At 46.9% G+C, this 27,900-nt stretch overlaps 2 protein-coding genes across 4 annotated transcripts in view; both read left to right on the plus strand.

The window, feature by feature from the left end:
* The first annotated feature begins 745 nt into the window (after window positions 1-745).
* Window positions 746-27,900, plus strand: part of Hm13 (histocompatibility minor 13) — a 40,500-nt gene continuing 13,345 nt past the window's right edge. For all 3 annotated transcript variants that reach the window (XM_090352131.1, XM_090352130.1, XM_090352129.1), the window contains exons 1-7: window positions 746-1,036; window positions 9,971-10,069; window positions 17,247-17,329; window positions 23,529-23,617; window positions 26,376-26,461; window positions 26,592-26,717; window positions 27,568-27,625. In XM_090352131.1, coding sequence (XP_090208257.1) covers window positions 854-1,036; window positions 9,971-10,069; window positions 17,247-17,329; window positions 23,529-23,617; window positions 26,376-26,461; window positions 26,592-26,717; window positions 27,568-27,625 — 724 coding nt within the window. In that variant the 5' untranslated portion in view covers window positions 746-853. The remainder of the gene's footprint in view (window positions 1,037-9,970; window positions 10,070-17,246; window positions 17,330-23,528; window positions 23,618-26,375; window positions 26,462-26,591; window positions 26,718-27,567; window positions 27,626-27,900) is intronic.
* On the plus strand, window positions 24,434-25,470 carry Mcts2 (MCTS family member 2). Its single transcript, XM_090352132.1, has one exon. The coding sequence runs from the start codon at window positions 24,709-24,711 to the stop codon at window positions 25,420-25,422; it is 714 nt and encodes a 237-aa protein (XP_090208258.1). The 5' UTR covers window positions 24,434-24,708; the 3' UTR covers window positions 25,423-25,470.

Genomic DNA, 27,900 nt, shown 5'->3' on the forward strand with positions numbered 1-27,900 from the left:
GAGTTTGAGCTCAGGGCCTGAGCACTGTTCTTGAGTTTTCTCAAGGATGGAGCTCTACCACTTGAGCCACAGCACCACTTCTGGCTTTCTTTCTATGTATGTGGTACTGAGGAATCTGGGATTCGTGCATGCTAGGCAAGCATTCTACCACAGCCCCCCCCCCCTCATTCTTGTTTTGCTTCTCTAATTTATCTGCGTTAATATGCAAGGTGACATATAATTCCACACTGACATCTTTATGTTTTAAAAATTGTCACAGTTTTTACATTTTATGTTGTCCCTCGTATTGTCTTTCCAATCTTCCCTCCCTGGCACCAAAATGCAGTTTTCACGATGGAAGCCAGCTTTAGTCTGTCTTGCCACGTCAGTGCCCCCAGATCCTGTTTGAACGCCCCAGATATTGGAGACGCCCGATAAATATTTACGCATCAAAGAAACGATGGACTCTGTGAAGAACGCATGCATGAGTAATACAGATTCCTGAAGGATTCGGAGAGTACAAAAGCCTAGGAATGAAACGGTAAATAAAAAGTAACACCAACTAGAGCTAGAGAGTTGGTCCCCGGGGGCCTCTCAGATGGACTGCCGGCCAGGAATGGTCCAGAGCTCCGTTTCCTCACTGCCAGCCAGTTGCCTAGCAACCAGCCACCTCCCAACCCCCGCCGCTAGAGGGCGAGCGGGCGGGGAGACGTGCGCGCGCGCGTGAGCGGGGGCGCGCAGCGCGCCGGCGGCAGAGGCACGTCACTTCCTGTTTCTTTAGGGGAACGTGGCTTTTCCCGCAGCGCCCTTCCCTCCATCTGCGTCTCTGCTGCGGTGGCTAGAGCTGGAGTCGGAGCCCGAGCGCAGCCTCGCGATGGACTCGGCCGCCAGCGAGCCACACAACGGCAGCACGGAGACCCCCAACCCGGCCAACGGCACGACGCGACCGCCGTCCACGCCCGAGGGCATCGCGCTGGCCTACGGCAGCCTCCTGCTTATGGCGCTGCTGCCCATCTTCTTCGGCGCCCTGCGCTCGGTGCGCTGCGCCCGAGGCAAGGTAGGGGCGGCGCCGGCCAAAACGAGCGTTTTCCACCCCACCCCACCCCACCCCGTGTGGGATGCGGCTGACCCCCCGAAGCGGCCCCTGCTGCGTCGTGACCTCTCCTTGGGGAGGAGATGGGTGTCATGTGCGCGCGGGACCCTCACACATCTCTCTTGTTTGCATCGCGTCGCAGCCAGGAACCCTGGCGACCCACCCTCACCCTGCGACAAACTGCTCCGAGGCCCCCAGACTCGGGCAGACCAGCCCCACCTTCTGTGGCCGGCGCCAGCGAGCAAGGCGTTCTGCCCTTACTGTTCCCAACTCTGGGTCAGCCCCCAGTCTGGACCCGGACGTCCTGAAAATTACATGGTTTTCCCATCTTTTGTGCTCCGTCCATTCGAAGCACCACCAGCCCCCCCCCCCAACCCAGGGGGGCTATATCTGCCATCCACAGCCATCCCTTGGCCTCCCTAGAGTCGTGACATATTGCACAGTCACTTGGAACTCCCAGATCAGGCATTTGCCCCTGCCTCGAAAATAAAACCCAGGAATCTATGCCCAGGCCAAAGCAGCCTTCCATCTTTTGTTCCAATATCTGGAAGCCATTCCAGGCAGCTGGCTCCTCAGAAAGTGACACCTGAATCTTATAGTTTTTAACCGTAGACACCTTGTTCTGTTTATTTCCTCTTTCTAATTTGGACCTTTCCTAGCCAAATCACAAGGCCCCATTCCTAGCCCCAACCCTGTTCTTAGCTTACCTTTAGCCTTACTTCATCCCCACTTAAGACAGCCTCTGCCAAGTTGGATCTATCGGCATAGAGAATGAGCCTAAAGTGGCTTCTTGGGACACTGGTCCAGTCTCCATCCTTGGCCTTCCTTGACATCTGTCCCATTAGATACTAAGAGGATCCCAGCATTTTCCATCTTCTGCCACCCTCTCTCCTACCCTCCCTGTCCCTGCTTCTTCCCTATATTAAGTCCTTGGTAGTCGATTGGACCAATTGCTTTTTGCTTCCGGGCACTTTCTCCTCCATGGCCTCTTAATGTGCTGCCTGCTCCAGCTCCACCAGACCTGAAGATGGACCCAAGTGGAAGGAAGCTTTCTTATCCAGAGAGAGCAGAAACCCACTGAGCAACTACCACCTCTGAAACTCTCAAAACACTTACCAAACTTGTGTAGCAGCTAAGGGCTGCTACCTTTCATCCCCAAAACAGATAAGGCACTGCTGGCTCTCATCTGTGATCAGACACAAGAGTGACAGCTTCAACTGAGAGGCACCAATATGATCCATTTTTCTTTTTCTTCTGCCTCTTCTAAGCAGAATTCGGGTGGCCTCGGCCTGTCTGCAGGGCCTAGCAGGCACTTAGAAGGGAATTTCTGAAGTAGACCAAAACAAAGAGGGAGAGAGGGCGCAGCAAGGCACAAGGCTGGGCAGTTTGAGCTAAGCAACTCCCAGACTGAGTAAATGGGTCACTCATCTTTTCCGAAAACACCTACCAGGCACCAATGTTTCCTGTGCTTCCACTATTACCTCCTGTTGGGGGAGGTGCAAAGGTGAGCAGTCAAAGCCTGGACACCCCAGGAATGAAGATGAGACAGGGTGACTGGGTCTGTGATCGAAATGCAAGCAGCAGTTCCAGGGCTGAGCGCTTCTGAAGCAGAGTAAAGAGGCTTTGTGCTGGAGGCAGGTGTGAGCCATGATGGAGATGTAGAATTCCAGCCAGGAGGGGGCATGCTAAACAAAAAATAAGGCAAGCTAGAGAGATGAAAGCAATTCAGGAAACAGCTGGAGCTGGTGTGGATGGAGCAGAGAAGGAAAAGGCAGAAGACAGGCTTAACCTCTAACCATCTACCCCAGGTATTTCCTACTGAGCAGTGAGGTTGGGAGACCGAAACTACAACAGGGGCTGATCATTCACTGGTGGCTTTCTTCCCCTGTAACCAGGATGTTCTCAAGTTTGTGAAACCATTACACCTCCTTGGATGGTCACAGCACCTGAGTATTGTGGCAGGCAGAGCCAGTTTTATTCTTGCTGTTGCACAGAAAAAAAAACAGCATTTAAGAATGACTTCTAAAGGTCATTCTGCCATTTTGCAGCATATCCCAAGGGTGCCTATTGCTAGACTGCTGTCTTTGATATGGGTGCCTCTGGAGACCCACACATGTAGCATTTGGGCCAAGGAAAGGGCAGGCAGAAATCACTCCCTTGTCCATCCTGAGTCATTTCCCTGGTCATTTGACAGGGAGAGGACCCAGGAGATTAGGATTTCCCAAAGCCAACTGAGAGGGCATATGAGGACAATTCCCCTGGGGTCAAAGTGTCTATAACAGGCAGGGCATGTTGTGAAATCCTGGGGAGAGGAGTGGCCTGGGGAGGGAGAGGGCTCCCACCCAATAACTCATGTCATACAGAATGGTTCTGCAAAGGAGCCCCTCAGCTTGGAGGACAGGACTTCTGCCTCTGCCAATCCCTGGGCAAGGCATCAGCGATGGCTGGGACAAGATACAGGTGTTACTGGCCAACTACAATGAATTCTGTCCCTCTGGAAGAGGCAGCAGGTGTCTGCATGGATCTGAGGGCAGTGAGAAGTGAGATGAAAAACAGAGGGGTTCAGGTAACAAGATGCTCGGGGAGAAAGTGGCCTTTGTGAGGAAAAAATCCAGAAGAATTCTCAGCCCTTCACCTTAGTAGTGACAAAACTACTACTAACTTGTAAAATATTCAAGGGTCAGTTTAAAGGAAGAGCTGTGGAAGTAAGACCCCACTCAGCTGCCTGGTGTGCAGCCTTCTAGAGCTTCTTTTTTACGATGCTGGCTCTTAAATCCAGGACTCAGGTACTGGGCACACACGCCGCCACCAAGTGTATATGTCAGCCTGCCTTGCAGAACCTTCTATATGCAAATACAAACCTAATAGGTCCATGCTCATGAAGATAGATGCAGGGAAATTTGTTTTTATAACAGTGGGAGTATGGGGCCAGGAGTTTGGCCTAGTGGTAGAGTGCTTGCCTAGCATGCACAAATACCCAGGTTCGATTCCTCGGTACCACATACACAGAAAAGGTCAGAAGTGGTGCTGAGGCTCAAGTGGTAGAGCTTTAGCCTTGAGAAAGTCCAAGGACAGTGCTCAGGCCCTGAGCCCAAGCCAAGGACTGGCAAAAAAAAAAAAAAAAAAGTGGGAGTATGCAGTACACTGGTCTGCAGCTTGATTTTTAGCAATATCTATTAGTCATTGCTCTGTACAGGGAGGATGGGTGACTAATGTCCTGTTTGGAGAATTCAGGAGATGTACAGCGGTACACAGTGGAAGTGTCCTCCTGCCCCAGCTGCCCAGCATCCCTCTCCAGGGGCAGCACGTCACCTGTGTTTTACAATATCCATCCACAGGAATTCTGTACCTTTCCAAACAGGCATATGCTTACCCCGTTTTTGTTATATAATTTGCATATTGTTACATATACACTGTTTTTTCTGCACCTTGCTTTTTTTTTATTTTCAAATTCAATTTTTATTTTTTTATATATATATTTTTATTGTAATTAATAAAAGGATTACAAGATATTTGCTAGATAGAAGGTGCATTAATTCACATATATTGATATCCTTTCACATGTCTTGGTCCCCATTACCCTTCCCTCCACCACCACCCCCTGCACCTTGCTTTTCTTACCAAATTCACATGGAAGATCCAGTCTGTCAGTATGTAAGATTTGGTCATGCTCTCTAACAGCTATGCAGTACCCGCCATGTCCCACAGCTGAGAGCTGGTTCCCAGCAGGCCCTGGACCTGCAGCCTCAGCACCACTGGGGTACTTGTAAGAAATGAAGATCCAGGATCAGACAACACAGGTGTGCCCCCCCCCATGTATGTAAGAAACCCTCCTGGTGAATTTGATGCACACTCAACTTGGGGAAACTTCCATTGTCATTTACTTAGCTTTCACAGAATGATTACCCGTAGAGGTAACAGTTTACTCAGCAAGTAGCAGTGTCCTTGATTCTTGTTTGAGCTGCATAGTACTCTTTATGGAGGTTTTCTGGCAGGCCAGTTCTGCAGACAGAAGCGGGTTTTAGAGAGAGCTCCCTGCCAGCTAAATGGGAAAAGGAGAGGTGAAGATGGCCATTGGGTCCAGTGTTAGAGCAGGTGATTCAGGAAATGTTCAGGAAGCAAAATTGTAGCAAGGTAAGTGATTGGCAGCTTAGTGAGCTGAGGTGACAAAAACAAGAATTGCAGGTAGTTCCTAGGGCATGGCCTGGAAGCAGCACTTCCAGACCTCAAGCTCTGCCAATAGCTTGAAATAGGGCATCTATCTTTCTTGCTACCTTTGCTTCCATCCTGATAACAGAAGGTCCAGAATGTCACTAGAAGCTACATTTACTTCTGCTATGTGTGTCAGCTTCCCTCCATCCCCCAAATATGTTTTATGTTTCAGGAGCTGTTGTGTTTGCATTAAATATGCTTGGTTTAAAAGTCCAAGTTGTTAGGCTTTCAATTTCTGTAACTCCTTTACCTTTAAGGGTTCTGTTCCTCAGGAAGGTTGCCAGGTTCCCATCAGAAATTTCCAGACATTTAAGGATGGAGTTCATCTAGTAAATAGTCGGGGGAAGGGAGGGTCGGGAGGGGGAATAGCCAGGAGTTTACATAGGGTCTGCAACCAGCCTGCCTGTGTTTGAATCCTGGCTCTGCTGCTCATATCCATGTTACACTAAGCAAGTTGCTTCATCTCTGAGACTCCATTTCCACATCTGTCAGAAGTTTCCACTTTTTAGAGTTTATGAGAATGAAATCATGTAAAGTACCCAATGCAGTTTGTAGCACATGGGAACATTTCAGTCAGTGATATTCTCATTACTGTTACTGTCAGCTCCTGCTCTGACTCAACACTACAGCATAAGATATTTATAACACCCACAGAGACCAGATCTCTCTCCTTGGTGAAGCATCTGGCCAGCCTTGGTTTGTCATTGCATATCAGACCTCTTCCTGCCTGCACACTGAAAGAAATTTGTGGAAGTGATCCACAGCACTGGTTTGCCAAGAAGCCACAAAATCCTGTTTTAATTTCAACCCCTGCACTTCTGTATGTGCAGGTCCCTGCGTAATAAATACTTCACCTCCTTGTATGTAAATTACTCAACTCGGTGTTTATCTAGCTCCTGCTGTGTTAGCAGACCCTTTGCATAGCTTTCAAGCCTTACATAGTATCTGCTCAAGCCACCTGTGACTAGAAGTCATGTTGTGTACCCCTCCTGGTGATGCTCTTATAGTAATGATGCAGGTAGCATGTACAGCTTGAATAATTACTCAGGTCATAGTGCCAAGTGCTTCCAGCACAAATGAGAATCCTTGAAACTCATTTTGTAGCCAAGAAACTGAGGCCCTAAGTGAGGTCAGCATCCTAGAGTCCTACAGCTGTACAGAAGCACAGCCTGAAGGCTGGGCCTTTTGGCCTTAGAGTGCTCTGGACCGCTGAGCCTTCCCACAGGGTTGGTACACATACCTGTCTTGTTTCATGTCGCTGCGTATGTACTAAACTTCACCTCAAAAGATAAGTCTATCTGGAAACCCTTAGAGGTGAGGAGCTGGATTTGTTGGTTGTTTTGTTTTTTGTGTGCCCATTCCACTTTATTGAAGTTACAGAGATGCAGAGTGGTGGGTACTGACCCTGTTCTTACTTTCACCACAAAAAGCAGAAACTAGTGGCTGGCAGAAAAGAGGGAAGGAAACAAACCCCACAGTGTCAGTATTACTCTCCCTCCCCAACCCTGCCTCCTGGGAAAGCTACTCCAAGGACTCTGGAGGGGAGGGTCTACCTTAGTCCTACACATAGGACTCACTCATCTCCCCGATAATTATAACCTCTTGCATGACCATAGGGTCATAAACAGCAGCAATGAATAAATACTTCACGTATAGTTCATATGCATCTTTGCATATGTGTAAGTTCTGCCTGCAGAAAAAGTTCCCAGAACTAGAATTGCTTGCTCAGGGGGTATGTGTATGCAATTATGCCTTTCACGTATATTACCAAATTATCTCTACAAACAGATCAATTGGCCCTTTCTTGTCCCACAATCTACCAACTTTGTTAGCCATGGGTAGACTTCTTTGTATTCTGGGAGATGATAAATGGAATCTTGGTATGAGCTACTCTTATTAAGAATGAGGAGTTGCACGGGGCTGGGAGTTTGGCCTAGTGGTAGAGTGCTTGCCTAGCATACAAGAAGTCCCAGGTTCAATACCTTGGTACCACATACATAGAAAAAAGCCAGAAGTGGTAATGTGGCTCAGGTGGCAGAGTGCTAGTTTAGCTCAAGCCCCAGGACTGGCAAAAAAAAAAAAAAAAAAAAAAAAAAAAAGAATGCGGAGCTGCAGAGCCAGGAGCGTGGCTGGCCTAGTGGTAGAATGCTTGCCTAGCATGCACAAAGCCCTGGGTTCAATTCCTTGGTACCATATACACAGAAAAAGCCAGAAGTGGTGCTGTAGCACAAGTGGTAGAGTGCTAGCCTTGAGCACAGAGAGGCTCGGGGACAATGCCAAGCCCTGAGTTCCATTCTCAGGACTGGCATTAAAAAAAAAGAGAGGGGCCAGGCACAGTGACTCACGCCTGTAATTCTAGCTGCTTGGGAGGCTGAGATCTGAGGATTGCATTTCAAAGCCAGCCTGGGCAATACAAAGCTGAGAGGTTCTTATCTCCAGTTAACAGTTAATTGCCAGAAAATGGGAAGCGGGGCTGTGGCTCAAGGGTAGGGCGGTGGCCTTGAGTTGAAGAACTCAGGGACAGTGCCTGGGCCAGAGTTCAAGCCCCATGACCCCCCCCAAAAAAAAGAACTGGGAGAGGTGGGAGTTTGGCCTAGCGGTACCTTTCCTGGCATGTACTTTCCTGGATTTGATTCCTTGATACACATACAAGGAAAAGGCTAGAAGGGGTGTTGTTGCTCAAGTGGTAGAGCTCTCACCTTGAGAAAACCCAGGGATAGTGCTCAGGCCCTGACTGGCAGAAGGAAAAAAAAAAAAAAAAAAAAAGAATAAGGAGTTGAAGCTGGGTGCTGTTGGCTCATCTGTAATTCTAGCTGAGATCTGACGATAATGGTTCAAAGCTAGCCTGGGCAAGAAAGTCCTTAAGGCTTATCTCCAATTAACCAGCAAAAAATCAAGAGTAGCTCAAGTGGTAAACTACTAGCCTTGAGCAAAAAAGTTTAGGGACAGCCCCTAAGCCTCAAGTTCAAGCCCCAGGACTGGCAAGGAAATGGGAAGAGTGGGCTTGTGCGGTAGGGAAGTCCAGAAAGGCTATAGGGTAGGAACATTTACGACCCCTAAGGACCGAGGAAACACAATTTTCTGTTCCTTTGTACCTTTGCAGTAGTGGAATTTCTTTTTGGACATTACTGGGGTTTATACACAGGCCCTTGTGCTTGCTGAGCACATGTGCCACATTGAGCCTCACCACCACCCCTAATTTTGCTTCCTGCACTCCCCACCATACCTGTGGCACTAAGCTGCTTCTGATCATGAGTGCCTGGCTTTGTGCTGGTCATTTGGAGAGTTTCTCCTGACTAGCTTCTAGCGGTGCTTCTTGGGTCTCAGCCACCTGAGTAGTTTGGATTACAGACATGAGCCAGATACCATGAGTATCTGGCTTACCTGTCTTTTTTTTTTTGTCCATCATGGGGCTTGAACTGTGGGTCTGGGTGCTGTCCCTGAGCTCTTCTACCTCTTGAGCCACAGCGCCACTTCTAGTTTTCTCTTGGTTAATTGGAGATAAGAGTCTCATGGTCTTTAGGTCTTTAGTGCCCAGGCTGACTTTGAACCACGATCCTTAGATCTCAGCCTCCTGAGTAGCTAGGATTACAGGCGTGTGCCACCATGACCAGCTTTTACCTGTCTTTTGTTTTTGGCCGGTCCTGGGGCTTGAACTCAGGGCCTGAGCACTATCCGTAGGCTTTCTCAAGGATAGAGCTCTACCACTTGGGCCATTTCCGGCTTTTTCTATGTATGTGGTATCAAGGAATTGAACCCAGGTCTTTGTGAATGCTAGGCAAGCACTCTACCACTAGGCCAAACTCCCGGCCCTACCTGTAATTTTTTGAAATACGATCTCACTTCCTCCCTGAGCCTGTGCCGGGCGTTCTGCCTCTCCCTTGAGCAAGGATTTTGGTGAACTGAGTGCAGGCTGACCTCAGACCTCACCAACCCTTCCAGTCTGCCTCCCCAGTAGCTAAGATCACAGACATGTGCCACCAGCACCTCAAAATAGTGAAGTTATTTTTGGTTGCATTCAGTTCTTTTTTCCATGTAAATATTTAGGCTCTGTCAGCTCTTTACCCACTGTCACATTCTTGCCAACTATGACATCTGCCATCATAAATTTAATTGTAGCTCTATTTTTACTGTACTCAAATCTCAGTCATATTTGTTTACATTTTGCTTCTTACAATTAGTGTCTTCCTTTGTACAATTTCAGCTTTCATTAGTTTGATTAACTCAATATTTATTACTTGCTGCCTGCTGTATAAAAGATTAATTGTATTTCCTCCTAGCTGACGCGTTAGAAAATTGTTAATGGAAGTCAGGTAAGGTGTCCCACACCTACAATCCCAGCTTGCAGGAAGATTGAGAGTGGGGGCCAGCCTGAGCTACATAACAAGCCCCTGTCTCAAAAACAGTTCTCTGCGTGAGATCTGGTGTCACAATTTCCATTGTCATAGCTCCTCTCCACAAATACATCCCCGTGCCCTGGGTTCAGATCTCAATGGCAGAATGATGAGAAGGATGCACCTCATCCACGGTGTAGACAGAACAGCATTAGCAAAATCTTTGGGGCTTAAGGCACCTAACTGTACTGGAACCGGGAAGAGAAAGAAAGCATCACATTCTACCTCTCCCTGGCTGTGGAATGGCAGACCTGTAGCCTCAGCTCAGGGACCCTTTTCTTTTCTTCTCTAGTGTTCCTCGGAGATGCCTGAAACCATCACCAGCCGGGATGCTGCTCGCTTCCCCATCATTGCCAGCTGCACGCTCTTGGGGCTGTACCTCTTTTTCAAAGTAAGTCATTTTGAGTTTAAATGACCTTACTTGTTTCATTTCATTTCTCACCTCACAGGAGCTATACATGTTCCTGTGCAGAACATAAAGAACTTACCTGTAGACTTGTGATCCAGGGACAGTGCTGTGGTGTTGAGACCCTCCCATCCATCCATTTATTTTTCTCATGTGTTTCTCATGTTCTGTTTTTTGGAAATGCTTTGGTTTTATCTTCTGTTGACACTGGGCTGGGGATAGCTTGGGTCAGACATACCTCTGCCATACTAATCACTTTTTTTTTTTTTAATTTATCGAGGTTTATTTTCCCACTAAAAGTTACACAGGCTCAGTGTTGAAATCCTGGAATCATAGAAAAGTAAAAAGGGGGAAATAGCAGTCATCCAAAGCCCCACTTGCAGTGACAGTGACAGTTCCCCCTCAGAGGTGTGTCTTTCATGTCTCTCCCTCCTCAGTCTCTCCACACTGCATTTGGTCTGTAGCTGCTTTTTTCACTTACATTGATGACACTGTCAGCATTTCTCATGTGGCTGCAAGTGCTCCTCAAGCCTTTATTTGAATAGAACTGTACTGCTTTCTGATGAGAGCAATAATACAGACAGAAAAGTGTGGAAGAGAATGCAGAGTTATCACGTCTACCTGGTTTGTCTCATTCCAGGCTCTGAAGCAGCACGGTTTTAACATTGGCATAATTATAGTGTTGTAGTCTTTGTTTATTAAATAGTATATGCCAAGCACTTTTTTCCTAGATATTGGAAATTACTCAATGATGGTTTAATTTGCACTTCAAAGTACATTTATATGGTTTAACTTGTTTTTCAGGACTGGTTAGGTAGTTCAGCAATGGAGTACTTGCCTAACATATATGAGGTCCTGGGTTCCACTCCCAACAACAATAAAAGAAAGTAAAAATTTTTTCAACCAAAGAAAAACATAAATGAGCCAAAATCTTTCCCCAATATAGTTTATCAGTCTTATTCTTTAGTTGTTGTTGTTGTTTTGATAGTCCTAGGGCCTGAACTCTGGGCCTGAGCACCACCCTGCACTTCTTTTGCTCAAGGCTAGTGCTCTACCACTTGAGCCACAGCACCACTTTTGGTTTTTTCTGTGATTAATTGGAGATAAGAGTCTCATGGACTTTCCTGCCAAGGCTGGCTTTGTACCACTATCCTCAGATCTCAGCCTCCCTTGTAGCTAGGAACCACTGACACCCAGCATGAATCTTATTCTTCAGAGTTAAGGTTAAAAGAAATAACTTTTTTTTTTTTAAACTCTGGGCCCAGGCACTGTGTCTGAGCTCTTCAGTTCAAGGCTAATGCCCTACCCCTTGAGCCACAGCACCACTTCTGGTTTATTCTGGTGGTTAATTGGAGATAAGAGCTCACAGACTTTTGTACCCAGGTTGGCTTTTTTTATTGTTGTTTTTTTGTTGTTGTTTGTTTTTCCAGTCCTGGGCTTAAACTCAAGAGCTTTAAGCACTGTCCTTGGATACTTTTTGCTCAAGTCTAGTGTTTTACCACGCCACATGAGTTACAGCACCACTTCTGACTTTTTCTATATATGTGGTACCTAGGAATTGAACCCAGGTCTTCATGCATGCTGGCTAGCCCTGTACCACAGTCCATGCTCCTGGCCCCCAGACTGGCTTTGAATCTCGATCCTCAGATCTCAGCCTCTTGAATAGCTAGGATTACAGGCGTGAGCCACTGTGCCAGGCAGGAAATAATAATTAATAATAAAAAATAATAAATTAATACCAGGGCAGTACTGTATGTATCAACACCATGAATTCTACCTGATGGTTTTCTAATAGTTGTCGTTGTTTACAGTGTACCCTGTGAGAGTGTTTAGGTGTGAAATTGTTGCACTGCCATAGTGCTGACCATGGCAGTATTGCTGTAGACTTCTTTGTGCACATATTTTGATCCATGTTTCATATTTTACTCAAGTATGTCTACAGTAATATTCTAAGTCATGTGCTTATATAATCAGATACTGCCAAATTTTGTGTGTGTATATATGTATATATGTATATGAGAGACAGAGAGAGAGAGAGAGAACATGTGTATGTGTGTGAACACGTGCTTGCAAGCACATGTTGCTGGGAAGGAACCCAGGACCTCACACATGCTAATAAGCACACTACCACTGAACTAAACTCTCAGCCCCAGATGGTGCCAAATTAACCTCCCAGAGGACTGTCTTATTTACATTCTCATAGACAGTTACACATGAGTTCCCTTCTCCATGCTCTCAATGACATTGGCTAACAGCAACATTTTTCATCTTTACTGGTCTGTGGGTGAAACAAAAGCATACTTTGTAGTGTCTGCTTAAATAATTTATAATTTGTAGTTGCCTCCATGCTTCAGTGTCAGGTCAGAAACACTTCAAATTGGCATCGTGGCACAAGCCTGTGGTCCCAGCATTTAGGAGGCAGAGGCAGAACCATGTGAGTTCTGCCACATAGTGAGGCCCTGTCTCTAAAAGTATCTTTATTGGTTTCAGAATATCCTCACAAGCAGATACACCATAGGTGATGTACAGCATTATCCTCACTTTAAACAAAGCGACATTACCATTTTTACTCTGTGCAGCTAAGGCTATATAACCAAGTACCATGAAATACGCAGTTTATTTTCTCTTTTTTCCCTGGAACTCAGGTGAAATATCTGAGTATGTCAAATGTCTTGACTTGTAGCATACCATCCCCAGACCCTATTTTTGTTTGAACCCCTTCATTAATAATGCCCACCTCCCTTCCCACCTTTATTTCTTTCCCTTGTTACCAGAGATCCCTGCTCGCGTGTGTCTGGTGTGTTGATGTGTCTGTATCACAGAGAATGAGCCTCCATAACCGTCTTGTGCAACAGGTCTCCTTTGTTTCCTTTTCCTCTCCCCCATACTCAGGTATTCCTGCCACTTTGCCACCCCCTCACTTCTGATTTGTCTTGTCACAGGTATCTTTCATGTTTCTCTAATGCTAAGAACAGGAATATATATCCAGCCCCTTTCCTTGTCTTCTTATGTGTGAAGCACCTAGTACTCTTTCCTTAGGCTAAATGTCCTCTTCTTAAAGCACTGGCTCCCTGTTTCTCAGGTGAGCCCTAACTGGCCTTGTGCCAAAGCCCAGATGGGACTCAGAGGGACCACTCTGAGATCCTGAAAGATAGCTGCTTAGCTGACTGCTTCACAGAAAAAGGCCTACGTCAGTGGCTCTGCTTCGCCTTTTTCCCCTTCTTCCTGGTTGGGATAAGTTTATAACTGTGGACTCTTTTTTTTTTTTTTTTTTTTTGCCAGTCCTGGGCTTGAGCTCAGGGCCTGAGCACTGTCCTTGGACTTTCTCAAGGCTAGAGCTCTACCACTTGAGCCTCAGCACCACTTCCGGCTTTTTTCTATGTATGTGGTACCGAGGAATTGAACCCGGGTCTTCATGCATGCTAGGCAAGCACTTTAACCACTAGGCCAAACTCCCGGCCCTAACTGTGGACTCTTAAAGCTTTATTTTTTGCTAATACCTTGATGTCCCTGTGGGCAGGCTTGGATGTTCCCATGCTCAGGCAGCCAAGTGGCTGGTTTCTGCCACCAGACCCCTCCGCCTGTCCTTGGCCGACATTCAGACACAGAGGAGAAAAAAGAAATCCCCCCAACTCTGTTATATGTGTCTTGACCCTGACTCCAATCAAAGCATTTGCCCAGAGGTCTCCCTCAGATGCCTTTCTGCAGGACTTTGTGGATGGTTGAAATGCTATGTTGTAAGTGGAGAAGTAAAGCTCCTGATGGTTTTTAAGAGACATTCCAACACAAGGAGGCATGTGTGTTCAGTGGTCCCTGGAGACAGGGGCACACTCCTGGGGAGTGAGGGTCCTTGAACAGGTACCCATGTTGGAAATCAGTGCCAAGAGCAAGTGAGAAGACAGGAGGAATTTCACTATAAGTCTTGCTAGGTCACAGTCAAGAAAGGGTAAGAGGGTAGCTTGTAGCAGGAACCAACCTTATTCCTAGTCACTAGGCCACTTAGGCAGGGTGTGCCCAAGCCTGTGTTTAAGAACGGTGGCTGGGAGTTTGGCCTAGTGGTAAGAGTGCTTGCTTAGCATGCACAAAGACCCAGGTTCGATTCCTTGGTACCACATTTATAGAAGAAAAAAAAAAAAGCTGGAAATGGTACTGTGGTTCCAGTGGTACAGCTCTAGCCTTGAGAAAGCCTAGTGCTCAGGCCCCTAGTTCAAGGCCCAGGACTGACAAAAAAAAAAAAAAGTTAAGAAATCAAGAAAAGGTTTTAAAATTTTACAAGATAATATTTTTCAGCCTCACTGCATTTACTTGATATCATCTCATTTAAAACCAATTACTTTGAGACAGCTTATAAAAATTAATTCCAAGGGCCGGGAGTTTGGCCTGGTGGTAGCTTACACGAAGACCCAGTCCAAGGACAGTGCTCAGGCCCTGAGCTCAAGCCCCATGATTGGCAAAAATAAATAAATAAAACTATTTTTAGGTAAAGACCTTATCCCAGACCCTGTGGTCTGAAGAAACATGGAGGAATGGGCCATAGTTGTAACTCCAGCTTTGTGCAGCAGCCAGAGCACAAAGGAGAATAAGAGTTGATGCTCACCACACAGATCCACAGACCAGCAAGCAGAGCTCACAGTGGGGCCGGAAGAGATTTTTAATCCAGACCCCCACTGAAAGAACTTCATTGATGAGATCTAGTACATTGTCATAAATGAAATATAATCCATGTGTTCGCAAAATATGTGTATAAATATTTTTCTTGTGACACTGACATCATCAGGCACTGGTTTTCTCATATACTCAGTTATTCTGCGTTTCCTGAGTGCTTGTCACATCAGGCTCTATGCTGGGGACACCGTAGAGAGAAAAGCAGTGAGTGGTCTCTGCCCCCAGGACAGAGGATGGGAAGTGGCTCTGGAAGGGCTTCAGTGCAAGAAAAGCACAGAGGGGCAGGCCCACGCTGAGGCCCCGCCTGCCCACACCCAATGCTAGACCAGCACCACCATCCACCTGTTGCTCAGTCAGAGAACCCTGACATCTCCTTCATCCCTGCCCATTCTCCCAGTCCATCTGCACATCCTACACTCGGGTTCCAGAACCAGTCTGAACCCTGGACTGTTCCTCAGCCTCAGCTCCTGCCTAAGGTGCCACCTTCCTTTCACCTTCCTTCCTCCCTGGCACTGTATTTCAATTTTTGCCATACAGGGTCTTCTGCAGAGCAGAGTTCCTACTTTCGGGCATCAGATCATGTCATAGGCTTGCTCTCAGCCATCACTATTCCTTGCTTACACAAAGAAGTAACACCCCCAGACCTTTCTACCTGTCCTCTGTCTGCCTTAGGTATCACCCCCAAGAATCGTTATAGCCTATTCTTCACTTCTTTTAGGGTTGTACTCCAGGGTCTTCTTTCAGAGGTCTTCCTTGACTGCCTATTTGAAATAACTGTCCCTTTACTCTTTGGTTTAGATTTTTATTTTCCTGGGGCTTGAACTCAGGGCCTGGGCACTGTCCTTGGGCTTTCTCAAGGTCAGCACTCTACCACTTGAGCCACAGCACCACTTCTGGCTTTTTCTGTGTATGTGGTACCAAGGAATTGAACCCAGGGCTTCATACCTAGCAGGCACTCTACCACTAAGCCACACTCCTGGCCCACTATCCCTTTACTCTTTTCTTTTTCTTTTTTGCTGGTCCTAGGGCTTGAACTCAGGGACTGAACACTATCCTTGGGCTTTCCTCAAAGCTAGCATTCTACCACTTGAGCCACAGCACCACTTCCAGCTCTTTTTTTTTTTTTTTTTTTTTTTTGGTGGGTCCTGGGGCTTGAATTGGGCCTGGGCAGTTGTTCCTGAGCTCTTCAGCTCAAGGCTACCACCCCACCCTTGAGCTAAGTCCCACTTCCCATTTTCTAGAGGTTAATTGGAGATAAGCTGCTTTGAACCTTGATCCTCATATCTCAGCCTCCTGAGTAGCTAGGGTTACAGGAATGAGCCACCGTGCCTGCCACTTCCAGCTTTTTCTATGTATGTGGTACCAAGGAATCAAACCTAGGTCTTTGTGCATGCTAGGCAAGCACTCTACCACTAGGCCAAACTCCCGATGTCCCCCCATCCCTTTACTCTTAACTCATTGCCCTGTTTATCTTTTCTTAGCACCCTGAAAGCACCACCTGATAAGACATGTGTATCATTGGTTCTTCAGTGATTCTTCATCGGGGGCACAAGAAATCTGGGTGCAGGAACTTTGCAAGTCAGGCCTGGGGCTTGAACTAAGGGCCTGGACACTTATCTCTGAGCTTTTTTGCTCAAAGTTAGTGTTTTACTCCTTTTAACCACAGTGTCATTTCCAGCTTTTTAGTAGTTAACTGGAGATAAGAGACTCATCCTGCCCAGCCTGGCTTTTAACCACAATCCTCAGATCTCAACCTCCTTAGTAGCTAGGATTACAGACATCAGCCACCAACACCCTGCGTAGCAGAGTAACATTTAAACAGATCATCTAACAGGCCAGCTTAGAGGCAGCCAGAGTCCCTGCACAGTGTCTGAGAGCATCTCATTTCCTGTGTAAGAGACCATCAGAATGCCAGGTTCAGCAAAGGGCACAGCAGACATGGAATCATACAGCATAGACTTGCCAGTGTCCAGAATTATCATGACCACTAGCTTTGGAGCATTGTGACTGAATGTTTCTAAGTTTCACCTGGCAGTAAGAAAGGAGCAGCAGCTGTCAGGGCCTGTTGTCCTGACTGCCTGCCACTGTCAGAAGGCATGGGGAGAACTGATGTGAGTCATCCTGGAATTAGCATGCTTGGGGGTGCTCAAGAGTTTTGAACAGAGAAAATCAATAGAGGGGTGAGTTCTGAGGGTCCATCAGCTCTGTGTTTAGACTGTCATCCCCTACAGTACATGAAAAAGACTAGACATAAACACAATAACTGTCATCAGATGTGGAACCATGATCACAAATCTTCAGACTCCTTTGGAAAGTATATCTGGGGACCTAAAGGGTCACCATTTTTCTCATAGCTATACAAAAAAAAAAAAAAAGAAGGCCCCAAGTAGTGCCTGACATTCTTCCTGATTGTCTCCTAGCTAACTCCTGAGGGGACTCTGGTTTCCTCATGGCTACCAGCTACCCTAACTTCCTGTTTCCTTTTGTATTTCTGCAGCTATTCTCCCAGGAGTACATCAACCTCTTGCTATCCATGTATTTCTTCGTGCTGGGAATCCTGGCCCTGTCCCACACCATCAGGTCAGAAGGCATCTCTGCAGCATTTGAAGCCACTTTCTCGGGAGCAAGTACAGGGTCTTGGATATGAACATGACCTTTGGTGTCACTGAGAGCCAGATGTGGATCCTGGCTGTAAAATCCAAGGGAATCTTGCCCTTGTGTCAGAGTGTAGGTGACCTAGGATGAAAATCATAACTTCCCCAGGCCACCATTTCCATATAAGGGCTGATGGAGAACCCAGTTGGAGAGTTGCTTGTGAGGAGTAGTGTCCTGGTAATAGGCGTAGCACTGGATGAGTAACACTAGCACATATGCCAGTATACTAGGCTCAGGTCCTCACATGTCATTTTTTCTCTTAGAGAGGCTCAGTGTAGAAAACAGGAGTGCAGGCACTGGGAAATTGACTACCTAACTTTGAATCCACACTATGTCACTTAATATCCCTGTAACCTTGGGCAAGTTACTTAATCTGTCTGCTTAGTTTCCTTCTCATTGTGGAAGAAAATAATAGTATTTCTAGAGTAATATGGGAAACTTGTAACACTGTATCTTATACTTAACTATGTTCAATCATTTTTTTTTTTTCAATATCAGGGATTGCACTCAGAGACTTTTACTTTCTCAGCTTGCCAGCTGGTGCTCTATACCCCTTGAGCCATGCCTCCAGCTCTGATTTCTGCTGGGTATTTTGGAGAGAGAATCCTTGAGACTTTTCTGCCTACGTCGGCTTTGAACTATGATTTTCCAGATCTCAGGATTCCTGAGTAGCTAGGTTTATAGGCATGAGGCATCAGCACCTGGCAGATTGGTTATTCTTACTATTATCTGTGCTAACCTGCCAGATAATCTTATATGGTTAGTATTTATTTATTTATGTATGTATGTATGTATTTATTTGCCAGTCCTAGGGACTGAACTCAGGGCCTGAGCACTGTCCTTGGGTTTTCTCAAGGCTCGTGTTTATTTATTTGTTTGTTTGTTTGTTTATTTGCTGGTCTTAGGGACTGAACTCAGGGCCTGAGCGCTGTCCTTGAGTTTTCTCAAGGTTCGTGCTCTATCATGTGAGTCACAGCACCACTTCCAGCTTTTTGTATGTGTGGTACCAAGGAATCAAAGCTGGGTCTTCATACATGCTAGGCAAGCACTCTACCACTAGATCAGACTCCTGGCCAGGTTTTACTTTTAATCCTGGGTTGTAGTCAGGGAAACTGAAGCACTGAGAGGTTAAGAAATTGCTGGGATCACACAAGTGATAAGTAACAGAACCAGAATTTAAACCCAGGTCTGTGTGACACAGAGAAGGCTAGTATTGACTTTCTATCCTGTGCATTGCAAACTCTAGATGTCCCTGTCCCACCCACCACATAGGGCACATGCCTGTGTATTTACAAAGATGTCTCAATGTGTTTCAATTGCACCCTTACAATGCAATGGTCAGCCTTAGGCTGAGAACCACTAATAGAGAGGTAGCCAACAGACCAGGAAACATTCCTGGAAAAAAACTTGACTTCAACTCCAAAGGGTTAGAAACCTGGAAGAGATGCTAAGTAGACAGAAGTCAGGCCAAGAGTTCCATGAGTCCTTGCATTTAAGTGATTGCTGTCAGAAACTTCCCTCAGTGGCAGTCAATGCCACAAAGAGTGTGGCCCCATTCCTCAAGGCATGCTGGCAGGATGGTGGAGGTTACAGCATGGTTTTGAGGGGCAGCCTGGCACCAAGGCCTGGCTCTACCAGCTTTGGAATTTGCAGAGGTTACTCAAGCTTATCTGAGCATCAGTTTTTCTAGGCTAGAGAACCTCACGGAAACAGGAAGTACCAAATGAACCACTGTATGTAGCATGCCTACAGCACATGCCAGGCCCATAGTGAGCTCTATGCTAGCCAGAGCTTACATGAGGGGCACCACTCTGGTCTTTGTACTGATCTAGTACTACCTTTAGCTACCCGGAGTCTTAACCTATAAAGTCTTACTCTAGCCACCTTGAGCAGATTCTTCTTCAACTCTCTAGTCTGAAATATGAAGGTCTAGAGGACCAGCAGGATTTGGACCTAGCCAGACAGTGACAGACCAGCTACCCTTGCTTGGCAGACAGACTCTACTTATGAGAACCTCTGGCAGAGATGGAAACAGTCACTCTAGACTCCATCATCTCCTTTCTTGGGCTGATGAAGACCCATGCTGTCCCACCTGCAAACCTCATCCATCCCTCCCCGGTGTCTCTGTAGTGAGAGCACCCATGTTTTTTGAAAACTGCAGATGGGCCATGTTCTGAGGAACTGATATGTCACTTTATCTAGCAACCCTGCAAGAGAGATGTTATCTCCATCCAACTCCCACACTAGGTATTTTAAAGGTCACCTTGGCATCAAAGACCTTTTATATTTAAAACAAATAACTGAAAGATTTTTCAAGATTAGTCAAGAAACAATTTGTAATTTTCATGATAGGTATTATCAACAGAAAATAAAAATTAACAATAGCTTAGAGATGTAGTGGCTTGGTGATAGAACACTTGCCTAGCAAGTTTTAAGCCTTGGACTTGCTCCTTGGCACTCAGAAAGAAAGAAGAAAGAAAGGAAGGAAGGAAGAAACAAAGAGAGAGAAAGGAAGGAAGGAAGGAAAGAAAGAAAATAGTTAAAGCACACATGTGAAACTGGTTAACTATGAAAATAAGCGTCGTATCCAACTTGGTATGATTTAGAGCAGTAAGAGGCAGCGGTGGCTCATTCCTAAAATCCTAGCTACTCGTGAGGCTGAGATCTGGGGATCATGGTTCAAAGCCAGCCCAGGCAGGAAAAGTCCATGAGATTCTTTTTTTTAGGCCAGTCCTGGGGTTTGAACTTAGGGCTGCTCTTGGGGTTTCTCAAGGCTAGAGCTCTACTACTTGAGCAGCAGCACCACTTCTGGCTTTTTCTATGTATGTGATACTGAGGAATCGAACCTGGCTCTTCATGCATGCTAGGTGAGCACTCTACCACTAGGCCAAACTCCCAGCAAAGTCCATGAGATTCTTATCCAGTTAACCACCAAAAGCCAGAGAGTGAAACTGTGACTTAGTGGTGAGCTCTTGACAGAAAAACTTCAGAGACAGCATTCAACCAGGCCCTGAGTACAAACAAACCTTAATTCTATACCTTCTCCCTCCTTAATCTCCCGCCAAAAAAGAGAATTTTAAGTAGAGTAAAAGAACTGAAGTTCCACTTCCTGCTTTTTTTGGTAGTTTATTGGCAATATAGTCTCACAAACTTCAAACAGCAATCTGTTAGGATTACAGGTATGAACCACCAGTGCCTGGCTTTGTTTTTTACTTAAAGCAACAACATTTGATCTAAGAAAATTAGTTTGTAAAAATATAGGGTAGCTGTGGACATAATTGTACTTACCATACAGCGCAGTCCACTGAGGAAAATTTGGTAGCCAAAAACTGTGAAGTGAATAAAATTAGTATTTATATATAAAAGAACTACATGCTATAAAAATTTTACTAAAAAGAATTAGAATTTCATTGTGATTTGTTTTAGCGCATTTACCATAACAATTAAACTGACTCTTGTTCAGTTGAATTGAGTTTTCTTTAACACTTTCTCAAAGAAAATTACTGAGTTGAAATTTCTATGAACTTTTCATATCCACAAACTTAAGAGTTTGATGTTCTTTCAGGTCTATACAACAATGGTCCAAAGATGTGATACAGGGAAATTGGGGTTTGAAAACATCACAGATGGAAAAGCCAATATTCTTTCTAGTTTTAGTAGAAATGAAAGGGAGGGAAAGCTTAACCAGGGGAGACTGGCCACCTCTCTACACAGACCTAAGGGTTGGCAGAGGACAGGATGCCAAAAGGCTATAAGAGCTGACCCCCCAAGCCCACCAGCCCAGGCTGTGGTTTTCTCAGATCTCTACCTTCACTACGACCCTTGGCCCACTTCAAGACTCTGAGAACAAACCTCAGCTATTGTATAGAGGGCAAGGGTACCAGATCCCCTCCTGCCAACAGAGCCCTGGCTTTTTTTTTTTTTAAATCACTTCTGAGTTCCTGTCCTATGCAACTGACCCTTGAAGGACAGAGGCCCGAAGCTGCCACCCCAAGGGAAGGAGGCCACATTGCCAGTTTCACTAACACCTGCCATCCACCTCCAGAGGATACTAGGGTCCCAGTTACTTAGCAGAAATCACAGGCTTTATTTGACAGGAGTTGTCGAGGACCATCTGCCCACTGGGGAGTGGGGGGAAGGGTATTCAGTCAGTTGTTCAGCGAGCATTTATCATTTACCACCTGGTAACGGTACTTTGCACGGATGTCAGGAAGATGAGACAGGAGCCACTGCTCAGACTCAAGACTGCCACAGATGCCTTTTCTCCAAAATATATGCTAGTCTGTTCAGTGTGGTATTGCACATCTGCAGCCTTAGCTACTCAGGCTAAGACAGGAGTATCACAAGTTTGAGGCATACCTGGGCAATTTAGTGAGGTCCACAATTTTAAAAAGGCAGGACACCAGTAGCTTACCCCTATAATCCTAGCTATTCAGGAGGCTGAGCTCTAAGAATCACAATTCAAAGCCAGCTCAGGCACGAAAGTCCCAGAGACTCTTATCTCCAATTAACTACCAGAAAACTGTAATTGGCTCTGAGGTTCAAGGGGTAGGGCAATAATCTTGAGCTGAAGAGCTCATGGGCAACACCCAGGCCCATAGTCCAAGCACCATGACTGGGGCTATATCTGTAATTTGAACCGAGGAAGTATGGCTCAAAGCCATGTTCACCAGCATACTCTGCTGGTGAAAAGCAGAGCACCAAGTTCCAAAGGAAGAGGCCAGACTGGGTGAAGGCCTTGAGTCACCTCTCTGCATCTGCCCATTACTGCACACACGCCAGCTTCAGACTTCCCCCAAAGTGACTCAACACACTGAGTTTCCAATCCATCCCAGCTTCTGCCTCCAACATCTTTGGAGCCCTGCATGGAAGCCCACTCCTGATTCCAGCCCTACCTCTACCATATCTGTCCACAAGGCCTCTCATTATTCATACTACAACCCAACCCCCCAAGCTATAAGCAATCCATATTTGGACAAATGGAGAAACCATCCAGAGATACTTCTTTAGTCCACGTCTTTCTCCAAGACACCAGAATATTAGAAAGACAACTTTTTTGTCTTTTGCCTTAATTATAATGTCCTGGATATCCCTAAGCAGCCTCAATTTACCTTTAATTGGGAGGAGAGTTCTTAAATGTGCCTACCTCCTTAGTCATTACCACTCTAGTCCAGAATGCTTACATGTTTTTAAGCCCAGCCTTTAGAAACCACTGTACAGCTCACAGCTCTCACATGTCCCTGCTGCAGGCCCAGCGCTGGGCTGAGCATCTCTTCTGCCTTCTCTTCTGTCTTCACACAATCCTTTGATCCTTCAAACTAATAAGGCCAAAACCATGGCTTAGAATTCCTGACTCTGCCCAACATTTTATACCAGCTCTCTCTGCCTCTGCTTTTGCATATTTTTTGGTGGTAACAGGCATTATAAAAGTCACTGGGAAAACAGGGTGTCTGTGGCTCAGTGTAATCCTAATTACTCAAGAGGATGAGACAGTTCAAAGCCAGCCCAGGAAGGAAAGTCAATGAGTCTCTTATCTCCATTTAACTGCCAGAAAATGAGAACTGGCACTATGGCTCAAAGTGGTGGGGCATTAGCCTTGAGCAAAATAGCTCATAGACAGCACCCAGGCCCAGAGTTCAAGCCCCAAGACAGACCAGAAGCTCAGGTGTGAACCTTAGGATAAATATTTTTATCACCCTGAGCAAGTCATACAGGTCTTATCTGTAGAAAAGGGAAAGAGCCAGGTATCTGTGGGTTACACCTGTAATCCTAACTGCTCAGGAGACTTGTATCTCAGAGTTGCAGTTTGAAGCCAGTCTGGGCAAGTCTCATATTAAGACTTGTCTATTAAACACCAAAAAACTATAAGTGGGGCTGTGGTTCAAGTGATAACCTTGAGCAAAACAGCTCAAGGACAGCATCTAGGTACTAGTTCAAGCCCCAGGATAGGGATGGGGGTGAGGAGGGTGGGGGGGGCAAGAAAATGGGAAAAATTAACACCTACCTATCCAGGGAGCTGAGGGTGCCAAGATGTTAACAGCAGAAAATGGGTGTTGATGAGGGTTGTCAGAGCTCTTATTCCCAAGGAGTTCTGTTTGCCAACTTGCTTTGTCTTTCCTTCCAGCCCCCTTATGAATAAGTTCTTTCCAGCCCGCTTCCCAAATCGACAGTATCAGCTGCTCTTCACTCAGGGCTCTGGGGAATACAAGGAAGGTCAGTGTTGCCCACTCTCCCCTATGGTGTTTTGGGTTTCCCAGCTGTCTCCTAACAGAGAAAATGATGAAAGTGGGCTGGGGGTATCTTTCCCTGAGTTTATATCCAGCTCTGCCATAGTCACAGTTAAACAGGACTCTGGGTGGATAGCTTGCCTCTCTTAGTACTAGAGGTTTTATTGGGGCTTTCCTGCCAATCTGGAAAACACAAATCAAGCACCTTCTTCATAGACCTTTTGTCTTGTTAGGACAGCGTACATAATGATTGAAAAAACATTCAACATACTGCCTGGCTCATAAAACTACTAAATGCTGGCTGCCAATCAGGTTTTTCCTCCCTTGAAAGGGGGATTCTACAGCTTTAAAAAAAAAAAACAACAAAAAAAACCATAGGGGGTTCAGGGAAGCCTAGGGTTATTGGAGGCTCATGTGGGATCCAAATATGGAGTCAAGATTCTCAATAGACTGAACAAACGGAAGACATGTCTCCCACACGTACAATTCGAAGCCCATGGAATGCATCCCTCTCTGCTGGCACCTGGCACCCTCGGCCGCGTCCGACGTGATTCTGTATCTCCAGTGCATATACACCAAATAAACGACTTGGATTTGTTTTTTAAGACTAAGCCTTTTTGCTTTTTTAAGAGACTAATGCCTCGGGGTTCCGGGCCCCTTGGGTCCCAACACTGCCTTTCGGTGGCCCAGGGGTCCTGGATGGCGACCGTCAGTCCCTCCGCGGTCCACCCGAAAGCGGTTGAAATACCCGGACCACGGGCCCCGTGAGCCGGCGCACGGGCGTGCCGGCACACGTGGCCACGAGCGAGCGATGCACCCACGGGCGCGCGATCCACGAGCGAGCCGGCCACGAGCGCGCGAGCCACGAGCGGGCGAGCGTCCAGGTGGTCCCCGGCCGACGCCCCGCCCCACACCCCGCTTCCTGCGAGGACCAGGGCCGCTCGGCCCCTCTTCCTGCCGGGGGCCCGCCCTTTCCGCTGCCCCCGTGCCCGGGAATCGGAAGCTGGAAGAGGAGCCGGAAGTGGGGAGACGTGCGGACGGGGGTGCTGACGTGATGCTCGGGGAACGGAAGTGGTCATGTTGCACGGCCGTAAAGCGCAGCTGGCTGGCCCACTTTCCGGTGGACGACAACGGCCTGTCCGGACCCGTCCGAGCCGCCTTCCTCGCGTGCGGAGCTGCCGGGGCCCTCGCCACTTGAAGCTTGCCGAGTGCCGGTCCCCGTGGGCGCCCCTTCACCGGAGGATCATGTTCAAGAAATTTGACGAGAAAGAAGATGTGTCCAACTGCATCCAGCTGAAGACGTCGGTGATTAAGGGGATCAAGAGCCAGCTGACGGAGCAGTTTCCGGGTATCGAGCCGTGGCTTAACCAAATCATGCCCAAGAAAGACCCCGTGAAGATCGTCCGCTGCCACGAGCACACGGAGATCCTCACCGTGAACGGAGAGCTGCTGTTCTTCAGACAGAGGAAGGGACCCTTCTATCCGACCCTCAGGCTACTTCATAAGTACCCCTTCATCCTGCCGCATCAGCAGGTGGATAAAGGAGCCATCAAATTCGTGCTCAGTGGCGCAAACATCATGTGTCCGGGTTTAACTTCTCGTGGAGCGAAGCTTTACCCCGCTGCAGTAGATACCATCGTGGCGGTCATGGCAGAAGGAAAGCAGCACGCGCTGTGTGTCGGCGTCATGAAGATGGCTGCGGAGGACATTGAGAAGGTCAACAAAGGAATCGGCATTGAGAATATCCATTATTTAAATGATGGGCTGTGGCACATGAAGACATTTAAGTGAGCTGTAAAAGCAATGTACTTGGGTTAAATATAGATCATTGTGTTTGTATATGTGTTTGTGTCTGTGTGTGACAGCATGAAGACAGTGCTTCTGTAGTTATGCTGAATAAACTCGACATACGCCTTTAAAAAAAGAAAACGAAAAAAAAAAAAACAAAACAAAAAACCACCCAGGGTGCTGCTACTACAGCAGAAAATTGAAATTGGGGAACAATTGTAGCTATCTGCTGCACTCTGGATTCTGACAGGAGTGGCTGCTGCTCCATGACCGTGGGCAACCTCCATCATTTCTCCTGGCTTGCTTGTTAGAAAGCTTTGAAGTATCAAAAATGGGGCTAACATCAGGATGCCTGCCAGAAGGGTCCCCACAAGACCAACCTCAGCCCCATTCCTGCATTTTTTTTCTAGACCTCTGTTACTACCCTCTTCTTCCTCTGCTGCCAAACAAGAATTGCCAGTGACCTTCAGTTCCTTTAGTGGCAGAAAGATTCCAGAAAGAACTGGGACCTTACTAAAGACCTGAGCACAGTGTGCCAGGCACTGTCCTGAGGGCATGATAAGGACCCTCACTTCCTCTAGCAGTTCTATGAGGGAGGTGCTGTTGCCATTTTGACAAATGAAAAAACTGAAACTCAAAGAGGGAACAGTCTCCCCCAGAGTCACTCAGCTAAAACTGGCAGAGCCTGTGTTTCCAACACTAGGTACTGCCTCCCTCTGACCCTAAATTTCCTCTGGGTCTCAGTTTCCTCTTCTAGAAAATTAGAGGGGTTGGGATAGCTCTCATGGGCTCTCCCCATCCTAATATCCCCACCAGTCTGGAGAAATCAAGGCTGAATCCCTGGGCCTCCAGGGCTCTGACCATACCCATAGACATGCCCTCTAGTATCCAGGGGCTGACAGGCGGGATGGACAGCTCCACACTGGTGAGTGGACTTACCCAGCCTCTCTGCCCAGATATTATCAACTATGAGTTTGACACTAAGGACCTGATATGCCTGGGCCTAAGCAGCATTGTTGGTGTCTGGTACCTGATGAGGAAGGTAAGTAGCCTGGGCTTGTGTATAAGAATGGGTTTGGGGCGGGGGTGGGGGGCTGGGGGGTGGGGGGAGAGGCAGCATTTGGGCAGGGCAAAGTACAATAACCTGGTCTAACTTCTGCTACTTTCTCCAGCACTGGATTGCCAACAACCTGTTTGGCCTGGCCTTCTCCCTCAATGGAGTGGAACTCCTTCACCTGAACAACGTCAGCACTGGCTGTATCTTACTGGGTGGACTCTTCATCTATGATGTCTTCTGGGTGAGTCTGGTGGGAACTCCACAGATATCTATCTCTGCCCTCCCAGCCCTACCTTCTTACTCCTGAATCTAAGAGAAATCAAGTCCTCTCTGAGTGGGCCCATGCAGTACCCAGTGCCTCTATCTGCCCTTGTGTTTTTTTGGTGGTTTTCAAAGTGTAATCTCTAGGTCCAATGAATTAGACTCAGGGACATTCAGATGGGTGGTAGAACATTAATGAATGGTCCAGCAATGACCTGGCAGAACAGAGACTGGCTGCACTCTGACTTCATAGCCCATGAAGCATTAGGCAGATCAGCCCAACAAGGCACCCTTTTCCCTGGCTCAAAAAGCCATTCTCCCTTGCAGGGCACCGGAACTCATTCCTGTAATCCTAGCTACACAGGACGCTGAGATCTGAGGATTGTGGCTCAAAGCCAGTCTGACCAGGAAAGTCTGAGAGATTCTAATCTCCAGTTAACCCTCATAAAACTGGAAGTAGCACTGTGGATCAAAGTGTGGGTACCAGCCTTGAAGGAAAAGTTCAGGGACAGTGCCCAGCTGCTGGGTCCAAGCCCCTCTACTGAAAGAAAGGGGAAAAAAAGCCCTTCTTCGGGGTAGGGGGAGCAGAAACAAACAGGCTACCTAACTTGGGCCAGCAGAGGTCTTTTGCAAACTCCTTGGAAATTCCTCTCCATTCCCCCAGAAACAGCATCAGTGGCTACTTCACCTCAACCTCATCTGCTCTGAGCCCTCTTAGCTTCCTGCCCCATTCCTGCAGAATCCAGGCAGCAGTATTTTCAGATGCCCAGGGAAAGCCGTTTGTTTCTACCCCTTCCTTTGCCTTCCTTCAGACTCTTCTCTTCTTCCAGGTATTTGGTACCAATGTAATGGTAACCGTGGCCAAGTCCTTTGAAGCACCAATAAAATGTAAGTGAGCATCTCCCACAGTGGAGAACCCCTCAATTGCCACCAGAGCATCTACCATCTTGTTTGTTCAATACCACTCTTTTTTTTTTTTTTTTGGACAGTCATGGGGCTTGAACTTAGCCTGGGTGCTGTCCCTGAGCTAGCACTCTACCACTTTGAGCCACAGCGCTACTTCCAGTTTTCTGGTGGTTAATTGGAGATAAGAGTCTCATAGACTTGCATGCCCAGGCTGGCCTTGAACTGCAGTCCTCAGATCTCAGCCTCCTGAGTAGCTA

The sequence above is a fragment of the Megascapheus bottae genome, chromosome 18, assembly GCF_031878675.1.
Source record: "Megascapheus bottae isolate mThoBot1 chromosome 18, mThoBot2.hap1, whole genome shotgun sequence".
NCBI classification, from domain to species: Eukaryota; Metazoa; Chordata; class Mammalia; order Rodentia; family Geomyidae; genus Megascapheus; species Megascapheus bottae.

What these genes read in the sequence shown, in the direction of transcription:
- Mcts2 (XM_090352132.1), top strand. Translation starts at nt 24,709, where the DNA reads ATGTTGCACGGCCGTAAAGCGCAGCTGGCTGGCCCACTTTCCGGTGGA.